General features: G+C 38.8%; 1 protein-coding gene and 1 long non-coding RNA gene across 7 annotated transcripts in view; one reads left to right on the top strand and one right to left on the bottom strand.

Moving 5' to 3' along the window:
* Positions 1-3,732: 3,732 nt before the first annotated feature.
* LOC144992154 (uncharacterized) overlaps positions 3,733-23,405 on the top strand; it is a 71,797-nt gene continuing 52,124 nt past the window's right edge. The window contains exon 1 of one of the 3 annotated variants that reach the window (XR_013656013.1): positions 3,733-3,839. This is a non-coding gene — a long non-coding RNA (uncharacterized LOC144992154). The remainder of the gene's footprint in view (positions 3,840-23,405) is intronic. The other 2 variants (XR_013656014.1, XR_013656015.1) reach the window with 2 other exon arrangements.
* LOC144992144 (putative beta-1,3-galactosyl-O-glycosyl-glycoprotein beta-1,6-N-acetylglucosaminyltransferase 7) lies at positions 3,965-22,307 on the bottom strand. Of its 4 annotated transcripts, none has more exons than XM_078947164.1 (5): positions 21,860-22,307; positions 12,787-13,042; positions 10,716-11,451; positions 10,229-10,324; positions 3,965-9,748 (listed from the first exon to the last, which is right to left on the bottom strand). In XM_078947164.1, the coding sequence occupies exons 2-5, from the start codon at positions 12,991-12,993 to the stop codon at positions 9,504-9,506; spliced, it is 1,284 nt and encodes a 427-aa protein (XP_078803290.1). In that variant the 5' UTR covers positions 12,994-13,042; positions 21,860-22,307; the 3' UTR covers positions 3,965-9,503. The 4 variants fall into 4 exon arrangements, with proteins under 4 accessions (XP_078803290.1, XP_078803293.1, XP_078803292.1 ...); XM_078947167.1 differs by lacking the exon at positions 21,860-22,307 and having other exon boundaries at positions 12,787-12,904; positions 12,992-13,010; XM_078947166.1 differs by lacking the exon at positions 12,787-13,042.

The raw sequence follows: 23,405 nt of genomic DNA, 5'->3' as shown, positions 1-23,405 counted from the left end.
AGCAGCTCATCTTTAGTTAAAGGATTATCACAGATAGATTTGAATGTGTCTGAAATAGAAGGGATGTGTTCTTTTAGGTTACCTAAAAATTTTTGACTGTATTCTTCATTAAATTTGGAAATATACAATTCTTCATAGAATCTTTTTATATGGTTTGCGATTTCTGTGGGGTCAGTACAAATATTATTATATTATTATCAATCTTCAACTTTGTAATTGTATTTCTTTTATAATTTCGTTTTTCTAAAGCAAAAAAGTAGCTGGTATTTTTTTCTCCATTTTCTAGCCATTTTGCTCTAGATCGAATGAAGGCGCCTTTTGCAGCTTCAATGTATAATTTATCTATTTCATTTTGAAGTTGGGTTAAATTTGTCTTTTCATCCTCAGAAAGACACGTTTTGTGTAATAAAGACTGTATAGCTTCCATTATCGTATTTTCTTTGGCCTGTTTGTTTATGTTAAGAGTTTTACTACGTTCAATTGCTATTGATCTAACTTTAAATTTAAAGAACTCCCATTTCTGATTAGCATTCATGCTTTCATTTCCGAATATATGTTTTGCTTCTTGTCTAATGGAATTTTCAAAATGTTCATCTTCAAGTAATTTGTTATTAAATTTCCAATATCCTCTTAGTTTATTGTTAGTTTTGTGTTTTGAACCATTTAGTTGGATAGTTATCATTTTGTGATCAGTAAAGGGGGCATAACAATGTGAAGTATTAGTTATATATTGTAGACAATTACAGGATGTTAACCATAAATCTACTCTTGATTGCAGAGTTTTACGAGAGTTACTCCAGGTAAACTCTTTGCTACTTGGATTGAAAAAACGCCATGCATCAATGAGGGGAAGTTTATCAATTAAGAAATCAGTCAATTTAAATTGAGAGTTTAGAGCTCTTACTGGAAATCTATCCACACAATCATTTGGGGCATCATTAAAGTCTCCCCCAATAATCAGAATTGCATCTTTATATTTCTTTATAAAAGTCTGTATAATATTGTAAACATCTGTGGCTAATTGTTTTGTTTGTGCTATTATATTGTGACCATACATATTAAAGATTATGAAAATGGAATTATCCAGCTTTAACGCCATTACTATCCATCTGCCATCTTCAGAACTCTTTTATTCTAAAATATCGCCAGTAAATTTGTTAAAGACTATTGAAACACCTGCAGAATGATGAGAAGCATGAGAGAAAAAATACTGATCACCCCACTGAGATTTCCAAACTTTTTCATCCAACTCACAAGAGTGAGTTTCTTGCAACAGAAAAATATTTCCGCCAGTTCTTCTAAGAAAAAGAAATAATGCTTTTCTCTTGGTTGTATCACGTAGTCCCCTAACATTTAAAGAAGTTATTTTTAAAGAGTTAAACTTAAAATCAGTCATAGCTTATAGAACACAGAACTTGAAAAGAAGAACTAAGAACATATAACAATTCTATACCAACTTACCTAGCTTTAGGGATAAGTTGGAAACAAAAACTTATCGAAAGTTTGACATGCCTTCATAAGGTAAATTCTAAGTCAACAAATGACTGTTGCAAAGGGAATATTTCTTAATCACCGACCTTTAAAGTTACATCAATCAGTTTTTTAGATTTTCAGCTGAAACTCTCTTTCCATCGATGATGGCATCCTGTCTTCTCCAGGTGGCTTTCTTCCCTTCTTTCCGAGCTTTTTCCACCAATGGCCAGATCTTTCCCCTGTTCTGCCTTTCACGAAAGGTCAGATCTTCGGCGATGCGAAGCTTCTTTACCTTCATGACTGCAACATCCTTTGACGCCCTCCAGATTTTCTGCCTGAAGACTTGCATTGTGAATTGAATGATGACTGGTCGAGGCCTGCTTTCATCTTTACGCTGTCCCACGCGATGCACTGTGTCAATGAGAAAGCCAAATTTCTGCCTTTCTTCTGGAGCTATCTGGGCAAAAACCTCAAAAACTTTTCCTCTTGTTTCCTCCGTTGTTTCATTTGTGGATTCATGAAGGTTGAACATCTTCAGATTCCACCTGCGATTGTACCGTTCCATCTCATCGGTCTTCATCTCCAGATCTGAAAATCTGTGATTCACCTCTTGCATCCTTGCCTCGCTTTTTTTAACCTGATGATCCAAGCCTTCCACCACTTCTTTGATGGTTACAATATCTGCAGTGTTTCTGTAGATCTTTTCTTCAAGGGAAGCAGTTTAGAACACTGTATGCTCGTGGTCCGCCATCTTGCCGCTGGATTGGTTCGTTTTCTGAAGCCGCTGCTTTGACTGTCGGCGAGACGCACAGAGTTCTGATTGGACGACGGTTCCACCAATCAGCATTGTGGTTGCCTCATCTGAGACTTGGTGGGTCACGCCCACCTGAGGTGGCAGTGTTGATAAAATACAGTGTTCACTTTTGGACCAATGAGACTGAACGTGGCTGTTTTGTCCAAAAGAGGGAGTCAAGTTTCTTATGCAGCAACTTCGCCCACTCTCACAGCACAGCCCGGCGCGTGGGGAGGAAAAGGGGGACAAGATTTTCTGACAAATGCTATTTTCCTTCAACCGTGGAAACTCAGTGGGCCAGGTGGACCTTTTAGCTTTCACCTCACAACTTTTACCGCGCGGTGCAGCCGAAGAACAGATGATCGACACGAAACTCACGCTGTTTTCACACCTGGATTATGTCTTGCGAGCTTGGCAGGTAAATCTACATAGAATGAATGATTCTATCCCATAAATCACTGTGTCGCTAGTATTTGGTCATTTGCCTACTCATCTGTTCTTAGACCTGTCGAATCCTGCTATAAAATGAGTCATGAAATGGTATTACTAAACAGAAACTGATTTTAAAATATTATATTTTGTTTAGTTTTATACTTTACTTCTATTTGTATTTTGTCTTTTGTCTTTTACCCTTTAATTTTCTAAGTTTCTTCCTATAGTCACTTTTATTTCTTCAATAATAACATCAACCTGCCAGGGTACTGCAGATGAAAATGTGTCTAAATCTTAAATTTGATGTTCGTTATTAATATCAATTTGACATTTTCCCCATATCCCCTGATGAAGTGTGAGAATGTTTCTTTGCCCATTACAGTAGATTCGAAATGTCATCTTTGGTTTGGTTAAAAAAGAAACATTTAATATGTTGGTTTAGAACCAATTTTAGCTTCACAAATACATTCAATTGAACTTCTGGTGTTTGTGCTCAATTATAGCACCACACTTGTAGGATATGAGATCTATTTTTCTAAATAAACGTAATAGTTACCTTGTGTAAAAGATCAAAAATACCGTATATAATCCAAAATTAATTCATTAAAATAAATAATGCTTTTGACTTTTTTTTTTGTTTTGTTAACTTCTTTTACAAATACATGCACAAGTATTTAAGATAAAATTATAATTTTAAATTTAACTTATACAAAGACATTCTACTCTTAACACTTTTGTCTGGATTGTCTCTCAGGCTTTATAACAAGGATGCAGTTATTGAATATCTTCTGGTTAAATCTGCTGAGAGACCCAATGCTGAAGTCGTTGTTGTTAGGGGTTACGCACACTCAGAGGACACATGTTTAGTTGAACCCTGCCAGTTTAAGCTGCTCTGTTTGTCTTGACATTTGCAAGGGTGAAATGCAAGGAAGCACTTCTAGAACCATGGCTAGTTTATTTTATTTTATTTTTTACTTACCTTTGACAATGACTGGTGGCTTTATGAATCAGTGAACTTACTTTGAAGAATTTTTCTAAAACCTTTTTGTTCTAAAATTGTAGGTTCTGTTACCTGCAGACCTGTGGCTGTGTGTTTTCAGAAAGAGCCCTGAAGGAGGTCAAGACAGAAATCTGTCACAAGGTAAGTCCTTCTACTAAGCTCCTTCCTCTGGGGTATTTCTTAGTAACTACCGGTATGTCCAATTTCAAAGAATCATGCTAGGCTTCTATTGTAGTGCATTTGGCCTCCTTTATATTTTTATTTAAAAAAAAATGTGACACAATACTCGATGCCCAAGTGGATTTCAGAAAAATCACATTTATTGTCTAAAACAGTATCCCACAGTGTGTTTTATTTTTCCCATAGAATAAAAATACCTAAACATGGCAGTTTTCTTTAATTTTCCTAAGATATCAAGTATATTTGGAATACTTAACATTATATACTTTATTGTTAAGCAACTATAGATATATTTTGAACATCAAAGATAAACCGGTAAAGACCTGAAAAAAAGGTTTCTATTGTTACACCAAGCTGTTGAACCGTTTGTCCAAACTATGGAAGCGATTGTGAAGCATAAATAAAAAGAAAAGTCAAAACCAGAAATGCTTTTTCATTTTCAAAATGAAGCTGCATTTTTTGATTATGCTGTACATTTACCAGATAACTTTTTGAAAATGAAATGTCAAATACTATTTTCACTATCTTTTTAATGAAGTGACAGAAATAGCTGTGTTGAAGTAGAAAAGGAAAAAGCATTTTGAAGTGTTGCTTTTTCATTTTAATTTTGAGTCATTTGATCCAGCTTCATTTTGAAAATTAAAAAGCATTTCTATTAATCCATTTTAATTGTCAAATTAGACATTTTTTAAATGAATTATGCTACACATTTACCAGAAAACATTTTGAAAATGAAATGTCAAATACCATTTTCATTATCATTTTAATTAAGTGACAGAATAAGCAGTGTTGAGGAAGGAAATGAAAAAGCATTTTGGTGGATTGCTTTTTCATTTTAATTTTGAGTCAAAAAAATGCAGCTTAATTTTGAAAATGAAAAAGCATTTCTGGTTTTGACTTTTCTTTTTATTTATGCTACACAATCGCTTCCATACCAAACTGGCTCGACGAGGCTGAGGAAAGTAAACTTGAGCTGATAGGGCCACTGTGTCCTTAAAAATGATTGTGTTGTTCTGTGGGAAGCACTACTTCAATATAAACATCAGATTGTAATCACCTATATGCTCAGTTCTGTGGTATTACTTAGGTTTTACTGTCTCTAGCTTGGCTTGTTTCTGTTTTCTTTCTAGTTTATTCTGAAATGAGAAGAAGCTTCAGATTATTTTGGGCTCTCCTCTGTTATAAGCAGCATCAAGGCTGTGGTTGTGATTTCCCACGCACAGGCTATTTTTTAGGTTTTAGGCAGTGGATGATTAAGTGTCCCTTCTATTAAAAAATGTTGCAGACAAACCTTGTTGTGTGTTTTTTTTTAAATGTTTTTATTGTGTTTTGAATAGAACTTAAAACCAGAGATACTTTTTCTAGTATTGACTTTATTTTTAGATGTCTTACTGCTGGCTATACAAGCCTCAAAGTTTGATCTTTAGATAAAATATTAATTTTTGTTGGCTGGACTCTAGAATTTCCACCAAAATTCATCATAGAAAGGTTTTTTTCCAGTCCTCCCTGCTGTGGTTAGACTGGTCAAAGATTCCACTTTTACCTTTGATCTTTAGATTTGTAATAAAAACAAGTAAAGACTGATAAGAATGTGTATGTAGTTGCTTTTAATAGTTGTTTACAGGACTAGACTAAAATCATTGGGATTTACTCAGCTAACTTTGGGGTTAATGTCACTTAAATATTTTAAAGTCCCACTGATCATCTTTTGATCTATTTTAAAGGCGTTCCCAGTGGTCTTTTAGTTTTGAATATGCAGTGTTTCACCTAAATCAAAAACCTGTGTCATTTCTTATGAAATAGTTTTTGTAGAGCAGCAGCAGCAGTTCATTAGAAATTCGTGTCTTGAGTTGTGGGCGGGACTGTTGGCACAGAGTAAGCCCGCCTCCTTCCCATGATCCATCTGTTTATACTCTCTCTCTTACTAGCTTACAGTCAGTCCCTCACAACCCCAACCTAACATCATTGGTGCAACAAAAATGATGACCATACTGGAGCAATCCAGCCGTACACTTTAGAGCCTATACCAGCTCAGACGAGGAAAATGAAGATGTACATAGATCTAGTTGTCTGGACGCGGATGCATCAGAATGGAGCTGAGCAGGGAGCTTGTGGCTCACTGTAATTTCTCTGTCTCATCTATAAGGTTTTGTTCAGTATTATTTTTTGTCTGCTTCTGATTCACCATGATAAAAAAATGCACAGAATTGTAATTTGAAGCCAATTTCTTTTTATTACCTCCTCCATTTATGAGAACAATGTTAAAAACACCAAAAATACACTTTTCCTTGAAGTGGGTCTTTAAGACAGTTTCATGGATCCTGTCTCTTCTCCTTTTCAAACTCAAACTCAAACTTTATTTATTTGTGTAGCGTCTTTCATTCCGACTGAATATACAAAGCTCTTTACATAAAAGGAAATAAAATAGCCATAAAATATGAAAAATAGTTTAAAAAAAAAACAATTGACACTCACACAAAATTGGCACCCCTCCCTCACCAGATTCCTCCCTTCACCCACCCAGACCCACCAATATAACCCTGAACAAAAACGAAGAACTGCAGCTTAAAGAAAAAGTCTGAGGAGGAAAAGATGTAATGGGGATTAGATCCAGCCCGATCCAAATTTTCCATCTTTACCACACAAAATAATGTTTATGGATTGCTAAACTTTAATTGTCAACCAGAATGTGGCGTCTGACCACAGCTGCCTGGTACGTTACCACTCACATGGAGCGTCACATGCACCCGTATGGAAGGGTTGACCCGTACGGGGTCCCACAGATTTTTGGGTTGTCCAGATCCGTTGTAGGAGGATTGTAGAGAGGAGCGGTGACTTATTTTCTTAGAAGTCTTTTAGAAGCTCAGGTGTTTCTTGTAGTTACTTTGAGGCTTGTGGTGCCACCTTAAGGGACGTCATAAAAATTGGAACAAAAAAAGTGCGTGAACATTTTGGCTCTACATGCTCACAGAGTGGTCTATGCATTTGATATTTTGCGTATGTCATACATGTTTGATCATTTTAACCGCAGACAGTCCATATTCCCCTGTAAGGGCAGCTGTGATTAAGTCTTTGGCTGTGTGTTGTTTATTCATAAGTGAGGAAGATGCATTTGTAATGCATATGTACATTCCCACATCTCATTGATGTAGGTGGAACAGGTTCCCAGAACTCATCTGTCACTAAAAGTGAAGACTAAAGCATTGAATAACATCAGTGTGGACAGAGGCCTTTGCCTCTTTCCACACTGATGTTCTGTCTATTATATCAACACAGAACACAACAACTCTGGTTGGTCTCCTTGTATTGCTTTGCTGCTCTATTTTGATAGCTTCCTATCTTGGATGAGATGACAAAGGTGGCTGATGAGAGTGATGTGGCTACCTCTGCTCAGATTAGTGCTCCTGGGATAGTGCCTTCGACAAATGGTAAATGGCGTATACTTGTACAACGCCTTTCTTCCTACAAAGACAAAGCGCTTTACAGTCACAGACCCATTCACCCAGTCACACACACATGCACTCACACAATCACACACTGGTGGCGGTTCCGCTGCCAAACACAGGCGCCCGCCTGCCCAAGGACGCTTCGACTCATGGGTGTGCAAGGCGGGAACCTGCAATGTTACAATCATGGGTCGACCGCCCTACCGCTGCACCACGGCCGCCCCGCCAAACCACAGTAAATAGGAAACTCAAGGATGACTTTGCTTAATTGTGTTGTTAATACTTTTGACTAGGCCTGCACAGTAAATCGCAGATTTATTGTTATCTCCATATCAAGCTGTTCAATACGAGTATTGCAAAAGATAGCAAAAATTGCAATGATGGTTGCTTAAAATGTGCTTAAACGATCTTATGGCAGCTTGAAGTATTGTACGGATCAAAAATATCCCTTTATGCATTTGACCAATCATGTGGACCACTTTACGTTGTTGACCGATCGGATGGATCCCTTTGATGTTTTAGGCCTGCCTCCTATGTAGGCGAGGGGGATTTGGAGTGCAATTTAAGTGATGTTGACTTGTATTTAAATTAATCTTTGATTTTTCTCACAGAAGCTTCAGTTTAGTGTGACAAAGCTTCCATCAAACAGCCGTCTGATTGGTCTAGATTCCAACCAATCAGGTATCTCTGTCTCGTGATGACGGTGCTTGGAGGTAAACATGGACTTTGGACTTTGTATTGGTTCTGTTTGAACGGTATTCTGCCGTTTTCAAACTTTCTTGTCCGTTTCTCTCAGACTCAGAAGGAGCAGCAAATCCACTAAAATAAAACAGGGTTTTGTATTTATTTATGTTAGTGTAGCGGCCAGCGTGTTTAAAATGTCTCCTGCAGAAAAAATGTCAGAGCTCGACTCGTTCAGCTTGAAGTTACAGTTTATTACAATTTAGATTTGTATCTGAACTGTTGTTTCATTTTCATCAATAAATGTTTAAATATAAAGAGAAAATTGCATTTTTTCAGGAGTAATTTTTTTAAAACTTTGAACAAACGCACAGGAGTTCTTAAAAATATGATGCTGTAAAAAATTAACATAAAAGTTAAAAATGCTCCTTTTGCTAAATACATTGTGTTTACTTTGGTGAGCCATCGTTTTCATGCTTATTATTGCTGTTAATCTATTCCATAAACTTGTGCAGCATAAAATAATATGGACTGTCAGCAGATAAACGTTACAGTTTATTTTACAGTTTCAGGAGATCCTCAGCCATAAATTCACAAATCTTACTATGGTAAAAAAAAATAAAAAAAAATAACCAATGCTAAAAAATAAAAAAAATAAAGTATAAATTATTGTTAAAATGATTATAATTATAAACTTTCAGCCAAAGAGACAAAATCGAGGGTAAAAAGAGCTTGCTCATCTTCTGAGCTTAGGTAGCAGACACCATGTTATGTAAATATAAATATTATATTGTCATCACAATTTTGATCCTTAATATCATAATTCGCAAGTTTTCCTCAAATCATGCAGCCCTACTTTGAACACACTAAACTCTACAGACATGAAGGTATTGGCGTGTCTTAACTGGACATCATGTTTAAAATAACTATTTTAACTTTAGTTTATTCCACAATAGGTAAACATCTTAGCAGTATATACATAAATATATGTATAGGCATTTAAAAACATCTTTAAAGTATATGTATTCCACATTTACGGCATGTAAAAGTATGATGACGATATAACTTGCGATAAATGAACAAATACCAAAAACAACAAAAACATTTCCATTTCCCTGCAAAAGTTTAATTTAAACAAGAGTCAAAATACCTTAAATTATTCTCCAAATGACCTGTTTCTAATTAGGAGGGTCACATATAACATAGAAGCTCCATCTGATTGGTCAACAATGTGAAGGGCTCGGTCTGATTGGTCAAATGCATAAAGGGATTTATTCAATTCATTAAATAGTTCAATTTGCCATAAGTTTGTTTTAGCACATTTAAGGTTTACCATTTATTGCAATTTTCGCTGACTTTTGCGATATGGGTATTGCACAGCTTGAAATCGCAATAACGATAAGTTTGCGATTACTTATGCAGGCCTAATTGAAACATGTTATATGTTTTAGAGAGAGGACAAATGATATGTAATGACTTGCTTATATTCGCAGACATGTCATGTCACTGTAGTGCTGTTGAAGTCATCGCTGGTGCTTAATTTCTCTGTTATCGCCAGAACCCACGATGGTTGAAATGGAATCTTTGCCTGGTTGAGCACTTTGCTCCTATGCCACTGTTCCAAACAGTCCAAGGCCTCAGGATAGGCATTACTTTCAAACTTATTGGCAAACATGTTGTTGTTGTTGATGATCCACTCGATGTCCCCCATTCCGTAAACGCAGATGTCTCTAACGTAGTGTCCTTGAAAATAGAGACAGCGGTTAACCTGGACTTTAGGCTTTATATTTTATGACTTAAATCTGTGCACGATGGTTTTGTTTGCTTTTATTTGTCTGTTTGCTCTTAAATAAATGGAAAAGTTAGTGTTGCACTGGGACAGACTGGCAACCTGTCCGAGGTGTACCCCGCCTTCGCCCAACAGTCAGCTGACTTTGGCAACCCCGTTACACCATAAAGTATGTAGCGGGTTAAAAACATGGATGGATGGCAGTTTGTGTTGCATGCAAGTTTTATAAATAATTGGACTTCATGATTATAAAATGCAGTCCTACATAATTCAAACAAGTGTACACATGAAATCTTTCCGGTCAAACGGATAAAGGACTGGAAACATTTTTTTTTGAGATATTACTACCATTTCAAACATTTCTAAAACAATCTAGTCTTTATAATTCAGTTGTTACTCATTAACTAGTTGTTGTGAGATCTTATATGCTTTACCTTTGCAACCTTGGTGAGCTGTTCCTTCTTGATCACTCCACTTTATTGCTCGGATGTTTCCTTCCCAACCGCCATCAACACGGCTGCCTGGAGCTCCTTTACAAAAAAAGTACAGATTTCTGAGGTGTATCTGAATCACTTGCCTCAGAAATGTCACTTGTCTAACACATGGCATGAAATCATTTCAATTTTTTAGTTCATTAAGATTACAGAAGTCCCCAAATTCTATGTTCTATGGTATTGTGCAGGCATTTCTATTATACTTTATTTGATGCAAGTATGCCGGGAGTATTGCTAATTGTCCCTAGAATGGTGTTGAGTCATAGGACAGGTGGTGTCAAAGAGTCATACAATCCCTCATAAATGCTCCTCTAGGGTTTCATCATTTTATCATTATGTAAAGATAGTTAAATAAAGAAGATTACAATTCATGCTTGGTACAATAATTTAAAATCAGTAGTAGGATGTTGTATTGTCAAAATCTTACCTTTGAGATGATTAAGTGTCACCCAATAATGCTCGTCTGGACTGTAGGTGTCTCTGGACCACTTCAAGAGGTTGAGGGCTATCGGGCTTTTCAAAACAAAGTCTACAAACGCCCTTGTTAAAGCATAGTACGCTGTTCCAAAATAAATTTGCAGATTATCTGGAGGTGGTTTCTTCTTCTCTCCTTTTTGAATGACGTGGGATCCTACAATCTCCTGATGCTGGAATTCTGTCCTGGATCTGATGTGCGCTGGCTGTTTGACCCCAGGTGTAAGGTTTTTGTCCCTCCACTCTTTGCTCTGCATGTGCTGAACAAGTTCCAGGTTGCTCTTAATGGGGAAATCCTGTCCACACAAATTCACAACCTTCTTCCAGCCTACGTTCGACCTGATTAGATCTTTCATGCAGTTCAAGTCAGCTTGCAGGCGAGAATAGCCACCATAGGTCACTGTTTCACTTTGACTGGAAAGGAATATATTTTCATAACAACTGACTAACCCCCTCACGTCTTGTTTGTACTCCAATGGAGCCTTAGCATCAATATGAATGCAGTACACATTTTGGGGCATGTAAATAGCTCGTAGTGTACGCACAAACATCTCCAGATCTTTGTGAATAGTCATAATGAAAGCTAAGGGATAGTCCTCTTCTTCTTGACTCAGGGGTCTAGTAATAAAGTGCAAGTCTCTGATTAATTCTGAACACGTCCGATTGTCTTTTAGGATGTAGTTTTCCACCTGTTGACGAAAACAGAAAAAATGAATCCCAATGTCATTAAAACATTATTTTGCATAACCTTTTATTTTTACTGTGCTTGATCAATCGCCTGTATCCACCCATAAGGGTGTAGTGACTAAGGCCTAATCAACATTTGCTTTTAGGATTTTAAACATACCAGTCGCGAGATGATTGTCTTCCATCCTACTCTGTATCGACAAAACTACTGGCTCACCTGCCTTGACTTGCATATAAACTGTGGTGCCATCCCATTCCTAACCCATAGAGTTCAGTATGATGTCAGTCCACCTTTTGCAGGTACTACAGCTTAAACTCTTCTGGAAAGGCTGTCCATAAGGTTGAGGGTTAAATTTATAGGAATTTTGGACCATTCTTCTAAAAGTGGATTGGTGAGGTCACACACTGATGCTGTTGGAGAATGCCTGGCTCTTAGTCTCCACTCTAATTCATCCCAATTTAGGACATGACTCTGTGCAGGCCAGTCAAGGTAATCCACACCAGACTCTGTCATTCATGTCTTTATTGACCTTGCTTTGTGCACTTGTGCACAATCATGTTAGACGGACCCTGTTTCAAACTGTTCCTACAAGGTTGGGAGCATGGAATTGTCCAAAATTTTTTGGTATCCTGAAACATTCAGATTTCCTTTCACTGTAACTAAGGGGCCAAGATCAAGTCCTGAAAATAACCCCACACCACAATTCCTCCTGCACCAAATTTTACACTTGGACCAATGCTGTCCCAAATGTACCGTTCTCCTGGCAACCTCCTAACCCAGACCTATCCATCAGATTACCAGATGGAAAAGAGTGATTCATCACTCCTGAGAACGCGTCTCCACTGCTCTAGAGTCCAGTGGCGGTGTGCTTTACACCACTGCATCTCACGCTTGGTGACATGTGGCTTGGATGCAGCTGCTCGGCCATGGAAACCCATTCTATTCAGCTCTCTGCATACTATACTTGTACTAATCTGAAGGTCACATGAAGTTTGGTGCTCTGTTGCACTATACGCTTCAACATCCGCTGACCCCTCTCCGTCAGTTTACGTGGTCTTCCACGTAAACAAGACAAGGTCTATCTAGCTGTTGTTTTAGGAACCCAGAGTTAAGCATTAAACAAATTTAAATCAGTGTTTTAGTTGACATTTCTGCAATAGGATTAGATTGTTCTTGTTGCCAATGCATTCAGCGTGTGTTATCCTGAAATCTTATGGCTAAAGCATGAGTTCATTCATCTCCAGGGTATTAGTAGTTACATCAGAGATTGGATCAAAATGTTTATTTGCATTTAATTTAACAAATTAAAAACACAAATGCAGAATCAGAGACGTACATGGCAGTCGCGCCGATACCATTGTACAGCTGTTTCTAGGCCGTTCAGAATGGGCCTACATTCATTGGAAAAGTTTCTGCAGTCAGAACTCTGCAGCGGCTTTAGGTCAGTTGGGATTCTAGTTTTGAAATAGATAAATGAAACTATAATTATGCTTATTCCTAGGCAAAGCAAGAAGCTGCATTTTTTTCCTACAAACTGGTACATAATAGTCCTGTCTGTCCGTAATACTCCAGCACCGCCTCAGAAAGAGCTCCTGTGAAAAAGAGATTTGGTTCAGTTAGTTGCAAAGTTCTTTCAGAGCCTTTAGGAATACTAAAATGAGTTCAATATGTAGGCTATGTCTGATTGATGAAACCAGTTTTAGTAGCTTAGGCTATGAAATCTAGTTCACAAAAACTCTTATCTGGGATAATTCCTGTCAGTTAAGTTTTTTCCTGTAGTAGTAAGATAAGATAAGATAAGATAAGATAAGATAGGACTTATTGATCCCCGGAGGGAAATTCAGTTGTCACAGCAGCCAAAACAAGAAATATAGCAGTTAGAAAAAGACAAAAAGCAAAGTTGCAATGAGTAAGAATAAAATAGTAATAATACAAAGTGGAAGTAAAAGTACACATCATAAATAACAAGTTAAATAGGGTAATAAATAGCAACAGCGGTTTCAGCAGTCCTTAGACCGTGTTGTTGAACAGTCTGACTGCTGTTGGGACGAAGGACCTCCGGTAATGTTCCTTTTTGCACTGGGGGGGTGCAGCAGTCTCTGGCTGAACGGGCTACTCATGGTCTTCACCGTTGCATACAGGGGGTGAGAGGGGTTGTTCTGGATGCTGGACAGCTTGGTCAGCATCCTCCTCTCACCTACAGAGTCCACTGAGTCCAGGGAACCGCCCAGGACAGAGCTAGATCTCTTGACCAGCTTGTCCAGTTTCTTTTTGTCCTTTTCATTAATTCCTCCACACCAGCAGACCACAGCATAGAAAGTTGCTGATGCAACGACAGTCTCATAGAAGGTCTTGAGTAGTGGCCTACACACACCAAAGGATCTCAGTCTCCTCAGGTGGTGGAGGCGACTCTGGCCCTTCTTGTGCAGGACCCTTGTGTTATCTGACCAGTCCAGTTTATTGTTGATGTGAAAACCCAGGTACTTATACACATCCACCCTCTCGATGTCCAGTCCCTGAATGACCACTGGAGGAGACTGAGAAGCCTTTTTGCGGAATTCAACCACCATCTCCTTCGTTTTGGTGGCATTGATGTGAAGATGATTGAGTTTCCACCAGTCCACAAAGTTCTTGATCACCTTCTTATATTCCAGATCATTTCCTTCTAACACGTGTCCAACGATGGTTGTGTCATCGGAGAACTTCTGGATATGGCAGGTTTGAGTCATGGTGGAAGTCAGATGTTTAGAGTGTGAAAGGAAAAGGAGAGAGCACTGTCCCTTGTGGGGCCCCGTGCTGCAGACCACCTGGGCAGAAACGTAGTCTTGGAGCCTCACATACTGTGGTCTGTTGGTGAGGTAGTCAACAATCCACAAGGTCAGCCTCAGCACCTTCCAGCTTTCCCCTGAGCAGTGATGGTTGAATGGTGTTGAAGGCGCTGGAGAAGTCGAAGAACATGATTCTAACAGTACTTCCAGGTTCCTCCAGGTGTAGCAGGGTTCTGTGCATCAAGTAGATGACAGCGTGGTTTATTGTTGGAGTCTGTAATGCAGTGTGTCAGACTGTCAATGTCCTCGTGCGATCCGCACAGCACCTCCCAGTCTGTGGTCTCAAAACAGTCCCTCAGTTCCTCACTGGCCTCTTCTGTCCATCTTCTCACAGATCTTGTAGTTGGAGGTTATCGTTTCACCACAGGTTTATAGACGGGTAAAATATGAACCAGGTTGTGATCTGACCAACCTAGTAGGGGGAGGGGGGAACAGCTATATTTTTAATAGCCAAACAAGCTCTTTAGACAAGAAAACATTTTCCTTAATTTTTTCTATAGAAATATGATATTATTAGGGTTTGTATCTTGTTCTTGAACTGACCTTGTAAAGATGGAACAACACATGTTCAATTATAAATAGGTCCATCTATCATTTTAATAACCAATATCATGATATTAGCATATTAAAAATGTTAAAAGCGTCCTGCTTAATTTAAAATTTTTTTGGATTTCTTGGTTGTTTGTTTAATCAGATCCTTTTAGGCAAAAATAGTATTTGTGTGAATCATAAATCCACTAAATGTTTCGTGGTTGATGTTGCAGAGCCACTACCCACCAGCAATAAATATAAATATACTAAAGCCTGGTGTTGTAATTGAGCAGATATGTGCTGACCCATTGATCTGCGACCGTATTTAGAAAAGTTGGTTTGCAATTGTTGTAGTAAAATTACTCATATATTCTCCCTGCAGTTTCTTCTTTTCTATACTGTTTAACTCAATGTTTAAGTCTGGTTAAGAGAGAAGAAGTCGTACCGGTACACTTTTAAACTGTGTAATTGTGTAAGTATTATAATAATACAAGTCTCTTGAGTTAATGTTGGTCATATTTATCTTCCACATACTTTCATTTTTAGTTTCTAGAAAGAAATCTAATTCTGCCTATATGTCTATGAAGACTCTCATTCATCCAGGTTGGTTCCATTGTAGTAGGTTTAGGGGATGTCATCTGGACTTGGTTTTTAAAGTTAAAAGACGTTTCACCTCTTATCCAAGAGGCATTGTCAATTCTGAATTAGCTGATCGAAGAGCTGGTATATATGCGCTCATGGGGGAGGTGTCAGACCTGAAACTGGGTGGCATTGTCAACTTAGCCTACATGGTTTCGGGTCGTTAAGAGTCCTTTGTCCTCAGCTGGGGATTGGGGAGCCAGTGACTCCTTCCCCAAACTGGTCATCTCTTTCAGCTATTAACCACCCAGGTGGAACTGGTTTGGTTTATTTAGGTTTTAAAACACTGCCGTAGATGGATGGAAGAATAAACCTGAGACCACCATTCTTATTAAGAGAAGGTTTATCCTTCTTGACAAAGATGGCTTCTTTCACTCTTTGCTCAAACCATCCTTTCTCTCTGGCTAGAATTCGGACTTCACTGTCCTCGAACGAGTGGTTTGTGGCCTTCAGGTGGAGATGTACTGCAGACTCAGGTCCACTTGGGTTGGCTCTGCGATGTTGGTAAAGCCGCTTGCGTAGAGGTTGTTTGGTTTCTCCTATATAATGTTCCCTGCAGTTCTCTTTGCAGTGGATAGAGTACACAACATTACTCTGTTTGTAGCTGGAAATTTTGTCCTTTGGATGAACCAGTTTTTGTCTGAGAGTATTAACTGGTTTGAGATGAACTGGGATGTTATGTTGTTTGAAAATCCTTTTAAGTTTTTCAGACAGGCCTGAGATATACAGAATTGAAATAATGTTCCCTTTCGGCTCTTGTTCCTTCTTGTCTTGTTTTTCTGTATGTTGGGATATCCACAGGTTCGGAGGGCTTGGCGGATATGTTGCTCTTCTTTCTTCTTTCTGTCAGAGCTTGTGGGCACCTCCTGGGCTCTGTGTTGTAGTGTCCTGATAACGCCTAGTTTGAGCTGTAAGGGGTGGTTTGAGTCAAATAACAGGTACTGATCTGTGTGAGTAGGCTTCCTGTACACTTCAACCTGGAGCTGTCTGTCCTCTCCAATGACCACAGCACAGTCTAGAAAGGCTAGGGTGTTGTCCTTTGTGTCTTCCCTGGTGAACTTGATGTTCTTGTCGACTGCGTTGATATGATCTGTGAAAGTCTCCACTTCCTGGATTTTGATCTTGATCCAAGTGTCGTCCACATATCTGAACCAGTGGCTTGGAGTAGTACCTGGGAAAGAGTCCAGGGCTCTTCTCTTGTCTTTTTCCATGTACAAATTGGGCACAATGGGCGAGATTGGAGAGCCCATAGCTCAGCCGTGCCTCTGCCTGTAGAAGTTTCCCCTGAATTGGAAATATGTGGAGTTGAGTCTGGTGTCAGATTTGTTCTGTCTTGTAACTGAGATCCTGAAGTAATCTCTTCCTCACTGAAATCACTGCCTTGGTGGTGGGAATCCAGGTGAAGGGGGAAGTTACATCATAAAACACCATCGTCTCGTCAGAATCCAGCTGAAGATGTTTGACTTTGTTTGCAAAATCTTGTGAAGGCCATAAATGCATGGAATGGTATTACCCGGGTACAGTCTGTAATATAGAGGCTTGTCGATGACTTAATCTCTCAGAGCATCATGTTAGGAATTCACAAGATTTTGCAAACATACCCCAACCCCCAGCTGAGGACAAAGGACTCTTAACGACCCGAAACCATGTAGGTTAAGTTGACAATACCATCCAGTTTCAGGTCTGACTCCTCCCCCATGAGTGCATATATACCAGCTCTTCGACCAGCTTATTCAGAATTGACAAAGCCTCTTGGATAAGAGGTGAAACGTCTTCTAACTTTAAAAACCAAGTCCAGATGACATCCCCTAAACCTACTACAATTCTGCCTATATACATTTTGGCAGATTCTACTTTGAGAATCTGTTATCAACCAGGATTCTAAATCAGCGCATTCTATAATATTGGATATTTCAAAATATGTAGACTAATTTCTAAGGATTTATATTTCAAACAATGAGCTTGTATTTTTGGAACATCAATTTCTTGTATTACACTTCAGTAAACATGTGGCAGCCACATCTTTATCAGCAGTAAGTGATTTGTATCTGCTACCGCTTAGCCAGGACTCCCATTAAACACGAGGTTTTATACTTTCAACAGGACTTTCATGGTTATATGTGGGTTAAATCAATTAAATTGTAAAAAAAACTGAACAATATATTTTACATATGCTGTTAAGTCAGGGGTCGGGAACCTTTTTGGCCAAGAGAGCCATAAACGCCACATATTTTTAAAAGTAATTTCGAAAGAGCCATACAATAATGTAGTTTCCCTTTCCCACACTGTGGCACGAAGACTTAACCTCTTTTAAGGTGTTTTATTCTGATTACTGTAGACCGCAACAAACGCTGTACAATTAATTCATCAACTCCTCAATTCCTCAGCTGAGACGAGAGCGTTTCTCCCAACTTTATATTCCCCTGCTCCCGCTCCAGCCCTCCCATTTCCCTTATTTGGCCCATAGCTGAGCCCCAATGGTCCAAATTACCTAACAACAGGCTGAGCGACAGAACTGAGAGCCAATCAGATCTCTACTTGATGCGTTCATTGAACTCCAGAACTTTTAACGTGGTCCGACAGTCATCCAACTCAGTCCGCGACAATGTTTAAAACTAAATATACAAGTGAATGTGTGCATTTGATGTAATTTCAACATTTTTAAAGTATGATAACTCTGTGGATTCTTTTTAATAACATCGTTATGCTGTTGCTAATAAATGATGAGTATTTCTCGTAGTAGTTTTGCTGATGGTTTAGTCCGGTTGATCGGTGGTGAGTTTCTGCTTCATGCAGGCGTTGAGACTTTAAACGTGATCGTTGGTTGGTATGAATGTTTTGTACATGTGAGAAAGACGGCTCACATGCAGACCTGGAGCCAAACACACACTCACATGCTGCAGTGAGTGACGGGCAGCGGGTTTTACGTTTTTACAATCCCTGCGTGATTCCCCTTGCTGCCTGCCCCACCCTCTGCTTTCGTTGTCACACATCCCATCCCCGCAACTGCGCACTCTTTCTCAGAGACGGGAGCGCGCAGTTTTAGGCACGGCAATTCACAGGTTTCAGGCTGGTACAAACTCTGTGAAATAATAGATAATAGTAAACTGATAGTGCTGGCGCAGATTTTTCTCTCCAAGCACCGCTAATACTGCGCGCCTCTGGCATGGCATCGCGCCCGAGAAGGACTGGACTAAGGATAAAAAAAAGTATAATTAAAGATTTGTCTGCGAGCCACATGCGACCATCAAAAGAGCCATATATGGCTCGCGAACCATAGGTTCCAGACCCCTGTGTTAAGTAAAGCATATACCATGGTCCGGTTGAATACTCGATTCTGTTTGGCTGCTGGGTGTGCATTAAAATCTGATAACCGCATGGTGAAAAAAGAAGTTCCGGTCACATATCACTGCGCTAGGATAAAACTTAAAGCATACGTCGAAATACGTTATTTCACAGTTTACCAAGAGCCAGAAAAAAGACATGAGTGATTTCGTTGTTTCTTTTAACTTGTTCGGTGACTTTGATAATTTTGATGACTGGGATGCAGCCACAGAGAAAGAGAGACAAGAACATCAAAAGAGGGAGAGGAGACACAATGAAGTGACACCGGAAGAATTGAACTTTTTGGAAGATGGACGAGGTAAACACAAAGAAAATCACGAAATGGGCAGTTAATATATTTCGAGACTTCCTGGTTCAAAAATACATGGACATCAACTTTGAAAATTACACTGCCACCACTCTCAATGAGAGTCTGCGGCTTTTTTATGCGTCTGTTCAGTCCACTAAGGATGGAGGAGAGTACAGTGTTGCCAGTCTGGGGAGCTTGAGAGCCCGCATCAATCGCCATGTAAGAGACGTCAACATCATAAGCGACACTGTCTTCAAGAGCAGCAATGCGGTTTTTAAGTCCATAATGAAGCGCTACAGAAAGAGTGGGAAAGACACCAGCTACAGAAAGAGTGGGAAAGACACCAGCTACAGAAAGAGTGGGAAAGACACCAGCCCTCACCATCCTCGTATTCCTGTGTTTGGCTCGACGTGGGAGGGAGGGGTGTCGTGAGCTGACAATGGCATCTTTTAGCATCCACAGAGACGAGGAAGGCGTGGAATACCTTAGCCTATCGCATAATCTGGACACTAAAAATCACAAAACTCCAAACGACCCACACAAGCAAAACCTAAGAGGTTTTATGTTTGCAAGACCCGGGGATCCTCTGTGCCCAATACAAAGTTTCAAGAAATACATCTCTAAACGTCCCCCAGATGCAAAATCTTTTTATCTGCATCCGAAGCGCTCTGACACCGCAGCATTGGAGGTTTGGTACTCCAGGGAACCGATGGGTGTCAACTACCTGGGAGCAATGCTAAAAAAAATTAGTGAAGAGGTCTGTACATCGATCTACATAGCCCTATTTTTTTGTCAAACTCCTCTCCTGCTTTTGTAAATAACCTGCGTGTTTATGATTGTTTTTTTTGTTTTGTTTTTTAAGGTGGGTCTATCGCAGATTTACACAAATCACAGTCTGTGGAGCACGGCTGTGGGTCGACTCTCAGACGCCGGTCTGGAATCACGCCAGATCATGTCTGTGACGGGGCACCGCTGTGAAAGCAGCCTGCAGGCTTACTGGGCTCCGTCACTCCAGGAAAGACGAGAATGGAGCAACATTCTGTCGTCCCGCAACGTCGCCACCAGCAGTGGTCAGGGTTCACAAAAACTAAATATCTGTCCTTCGAACAGCAATATGATGGACATGCCAGTATCTCTTTCAAATTTTACAATTAATGGCAATGTTGAATTTAATTTTAAATAAACAATTCTGTCTTCCTAAGCCCGATTTTTTTGCTCGGTTCAAAGTTAACAAGCTCGATGTAAAATAACTTATTAATTAATAAAACCGTTTTTGTTTTTTTCGTTGACAGCTAATGTTCAGATTTATTGTTAGAGATTTGTTATAGTAAAATTTTGGAAGCTACTTGTGTATTTGTTTCTTTATCACACTTTGCTTCATCATCTGGACAATAACGAGCGGTAAGAGGTGCACTTATCATGACGATGACCATATGATCCTACTTTCTTCCGCTCCGCACTTGAACTTGTAGTCATGACAACGCGCAGCACCACATAAAAAATAGTCCGCTTTTTGTGAAAAAGTGATCTAAACTGAACAAAAAACAAGAATAAAGTGCTAAAACTGATTAAAAATATATTTTTTTGTAAGTGACCATGGTATAAGCGGGTTAATGGCCTTCGAAGTGTTTGTTTATTACCTTTTAACGCACTTCGCAGAAGCAACCGTCCTCCGCATCACGTCGGACGGTTCAGGCTTCCACGGCGTGCGTTAAAAAGTAATAAACGCACACTTCGTCGGCCATTAACCCTTACTTGACTAACAGCAAATATTTGTGGAAGTTTAATATTCATCTGTTCTTATGCTTGAGAGATGCTTATTCCATTATCAGTATATACAGTAAGTGCTGACATGCAACCATTGAGATTACTAGTATTGGAAATGAAGTATTACATCATGTTTCTCCATTGCTCCATCAGTAATTGTCATGCTGCAGTTTTGTGTTTTTCTTGCTAAATTCTGTCCTGATAATTCCTGGAATTCGATGTTTATTAAGTTAGGTGAAGGTTCCTTTTTTTTATTAAGCTTTACTATTTAATTTTTAAATGTTTTTGCTTTCTACTCTAATTTTATTGTGTTTAGGAAACCAATTTCCTTCCGCTTTTTTATGTTAATCATTTACATTGCACTGCATAAATGGACTTTGATGCTGTGTTTTGGTAAGATTATTGTTTCGTTAGTTCAGTCTTAGTTTTGTTGTGGATCTTGATTTTTCTTTTTACCTTCTGTCCTATTTTTATACATTAAATTCCCAATGTATTTTTTTTTGTAAAAGTGTGCTATGCTTGTATAAGTTTGGCTTACACTATGTATTATGTCATAAAAGCACTAGAGAACGTTGATACAAAGTTCCTCTATTTTTCAATCGCATTATAAAAATAGAGGATATAATGTACACAGTGTAAAAATAAAGCAGCAAAAAGTATTTTTGTTCCCATGCCGTTTCATTTTTCTCCTGTATTTTTTAAGCCAAATATTAGTATTTTTCCTCATGCTGTGTACATTATACTTCCTCAATTAAGCCTGTTGAGACTAGAACTAATGTTATTGATTTCACTTGTGATCTACTTAAAAATGTCTCCACTTATGTTTGTTTTTAAAGAAGACCTCTTTCCTGACAAACTCTGAGGAGTCTGAGTCTACAACCCAAGTGCATAATCTAGAATAGCATCAATGTCTCTCATTGAACCAGGAGATGAAAGCAAAGGCGTATGACCATGTTAAAGACTTACATATGTAAATAGCATATACAAAATTAAAACGGTGATCTATTTACCTTCGAGGCAGTTCAGTCTGCAATTCTGTTTGAAAAAGAAGTAAAACTTCTCATTTAAGCGTTTCTTTGGATCATTTTCTGAAGTCCTCTTTAAGTTCCTACAATCCATGTGAAGTCCTGGGAGGAACAAAAAGGATTCCCACTGGCGGCTTGAGCAGCAGTGTTGACAGTATTCGAGCTAAATTTGTTGGCCAGGCTTGTTTTGTTTCGTCCTGGCAGCGAGGCAGAGTTCCCTTAGCTCAAGATTCTGTCAGTGTCTGTGTTATTCTCTGGTCGTACTCATAGCTGATTAAGGCGCTCCCCCCACATCCCCACGAGACAAGGTCCATCCCTGCCTGGTTACCAACAGTAACACCCAATCACACACGCCACACCTGATGCAAGAACATACTCGCACATCGTGCACACACTTCCTATCATTTTTTTATCCACTCTCCTCCCACGTCCATTTTCCTGCCTAATGTTGCTTGCATCTTTTTTTTATCCTCTTGATTTCCATTGATTTACCCCAGACATTTTTTTTTTACCAGAAGTGTCTCTTCTTCTTTTCTTTTCTGAACTTTGCTTAACAGCAGCTCATCATTGCAGTCTAAGCGTCTGTAATGTCGCTCCACTGAACATCAACCATGTCTGTCCCCTCACCAGCTGCTGCAGGATTCTGGTTGACTTAGCCAAACACCTAATCATCAAATTAGTGACTAAGTAAAAGTCTGTGTGTCATTTGATAATGGCAGTAACTGACTCTAGAGCTTGAATGGGATTGTTCAAAATGGACTAATATCCACTATAAATCGTATCATCAACCACAAATTCTGATATGAATTGTCAGAAGTTGTTAAAATGAATCGTTAAACCCGTAATTTTTTAGTTATTACATTTTGCTATCTGTTTTGGAAATTGTAGTTGGAAAACTGGGACATTTTCCTTCTTTTATATAGTAGATTTCATTTCTGACATAGAACAGCCATTCATTTTCAGCAGAGTCTTAGCAGCAGCATGGCCTTTTTAACACAATGTTAAATATGTTGTACTTATCCACATGCCTGTTTCTGACCACCTTCCGAAAGTGTACCATTATAAGCAAGATTGTTTTTTCCAAGCAAAATAAAATACTTAAAATCAGCCTGTGGTGTAACTTGAGGGAAACAAAGCCTGATAATGATGTGCATAAAATCCATAATCCATCTTTAACAACTTCTCAAGAAAAGAGGAAAATTGATTCTGGTGAAGGCATTTCATACTTCGACAAAGTAGTAACTAAAGTGGAAGACAAAAGATAAAGTGTCCAGTTAAAAGTTATTAGCTGAAGTGAAAATTTGGGATGTGGCTGCCACTTTGAAATGCAACAAACCCCATAAAAAGATTGAAAAACATCTGACAAAGCACTTACCTACAGCAAATGCTTTAACAAATTCACTATTAAAAATTCAGTCTGTGGCTTTTGCTGAAAGAAAGGGGCAGATACCATTTGGAATTGTAGAATTAATGTCAGATTTGAATTTAAATAGGATCCAGGGGCTTACAGACAGTGCTTGTCATGTTACCC

The sequence above is a fragment of the Oryzias latipes genome, chromosome 5 (genome assembly GCF_053564925.1).
Source record: "Oryzias latipes strain Hd-rR chromosome 5, Olatipes_Hd-rR_3.1".
Lineage (NCBI taxonomy): Eukaryota > Metazoa > Chordata > Actinopteri > Beloniformes > Adrianichthyidae > Oryzias > Oryzias latipes.
Note: the sequence above shows the minus strand (reverse complement) of the source record. Positions and strands in the feature narration are given on the sequence as shown.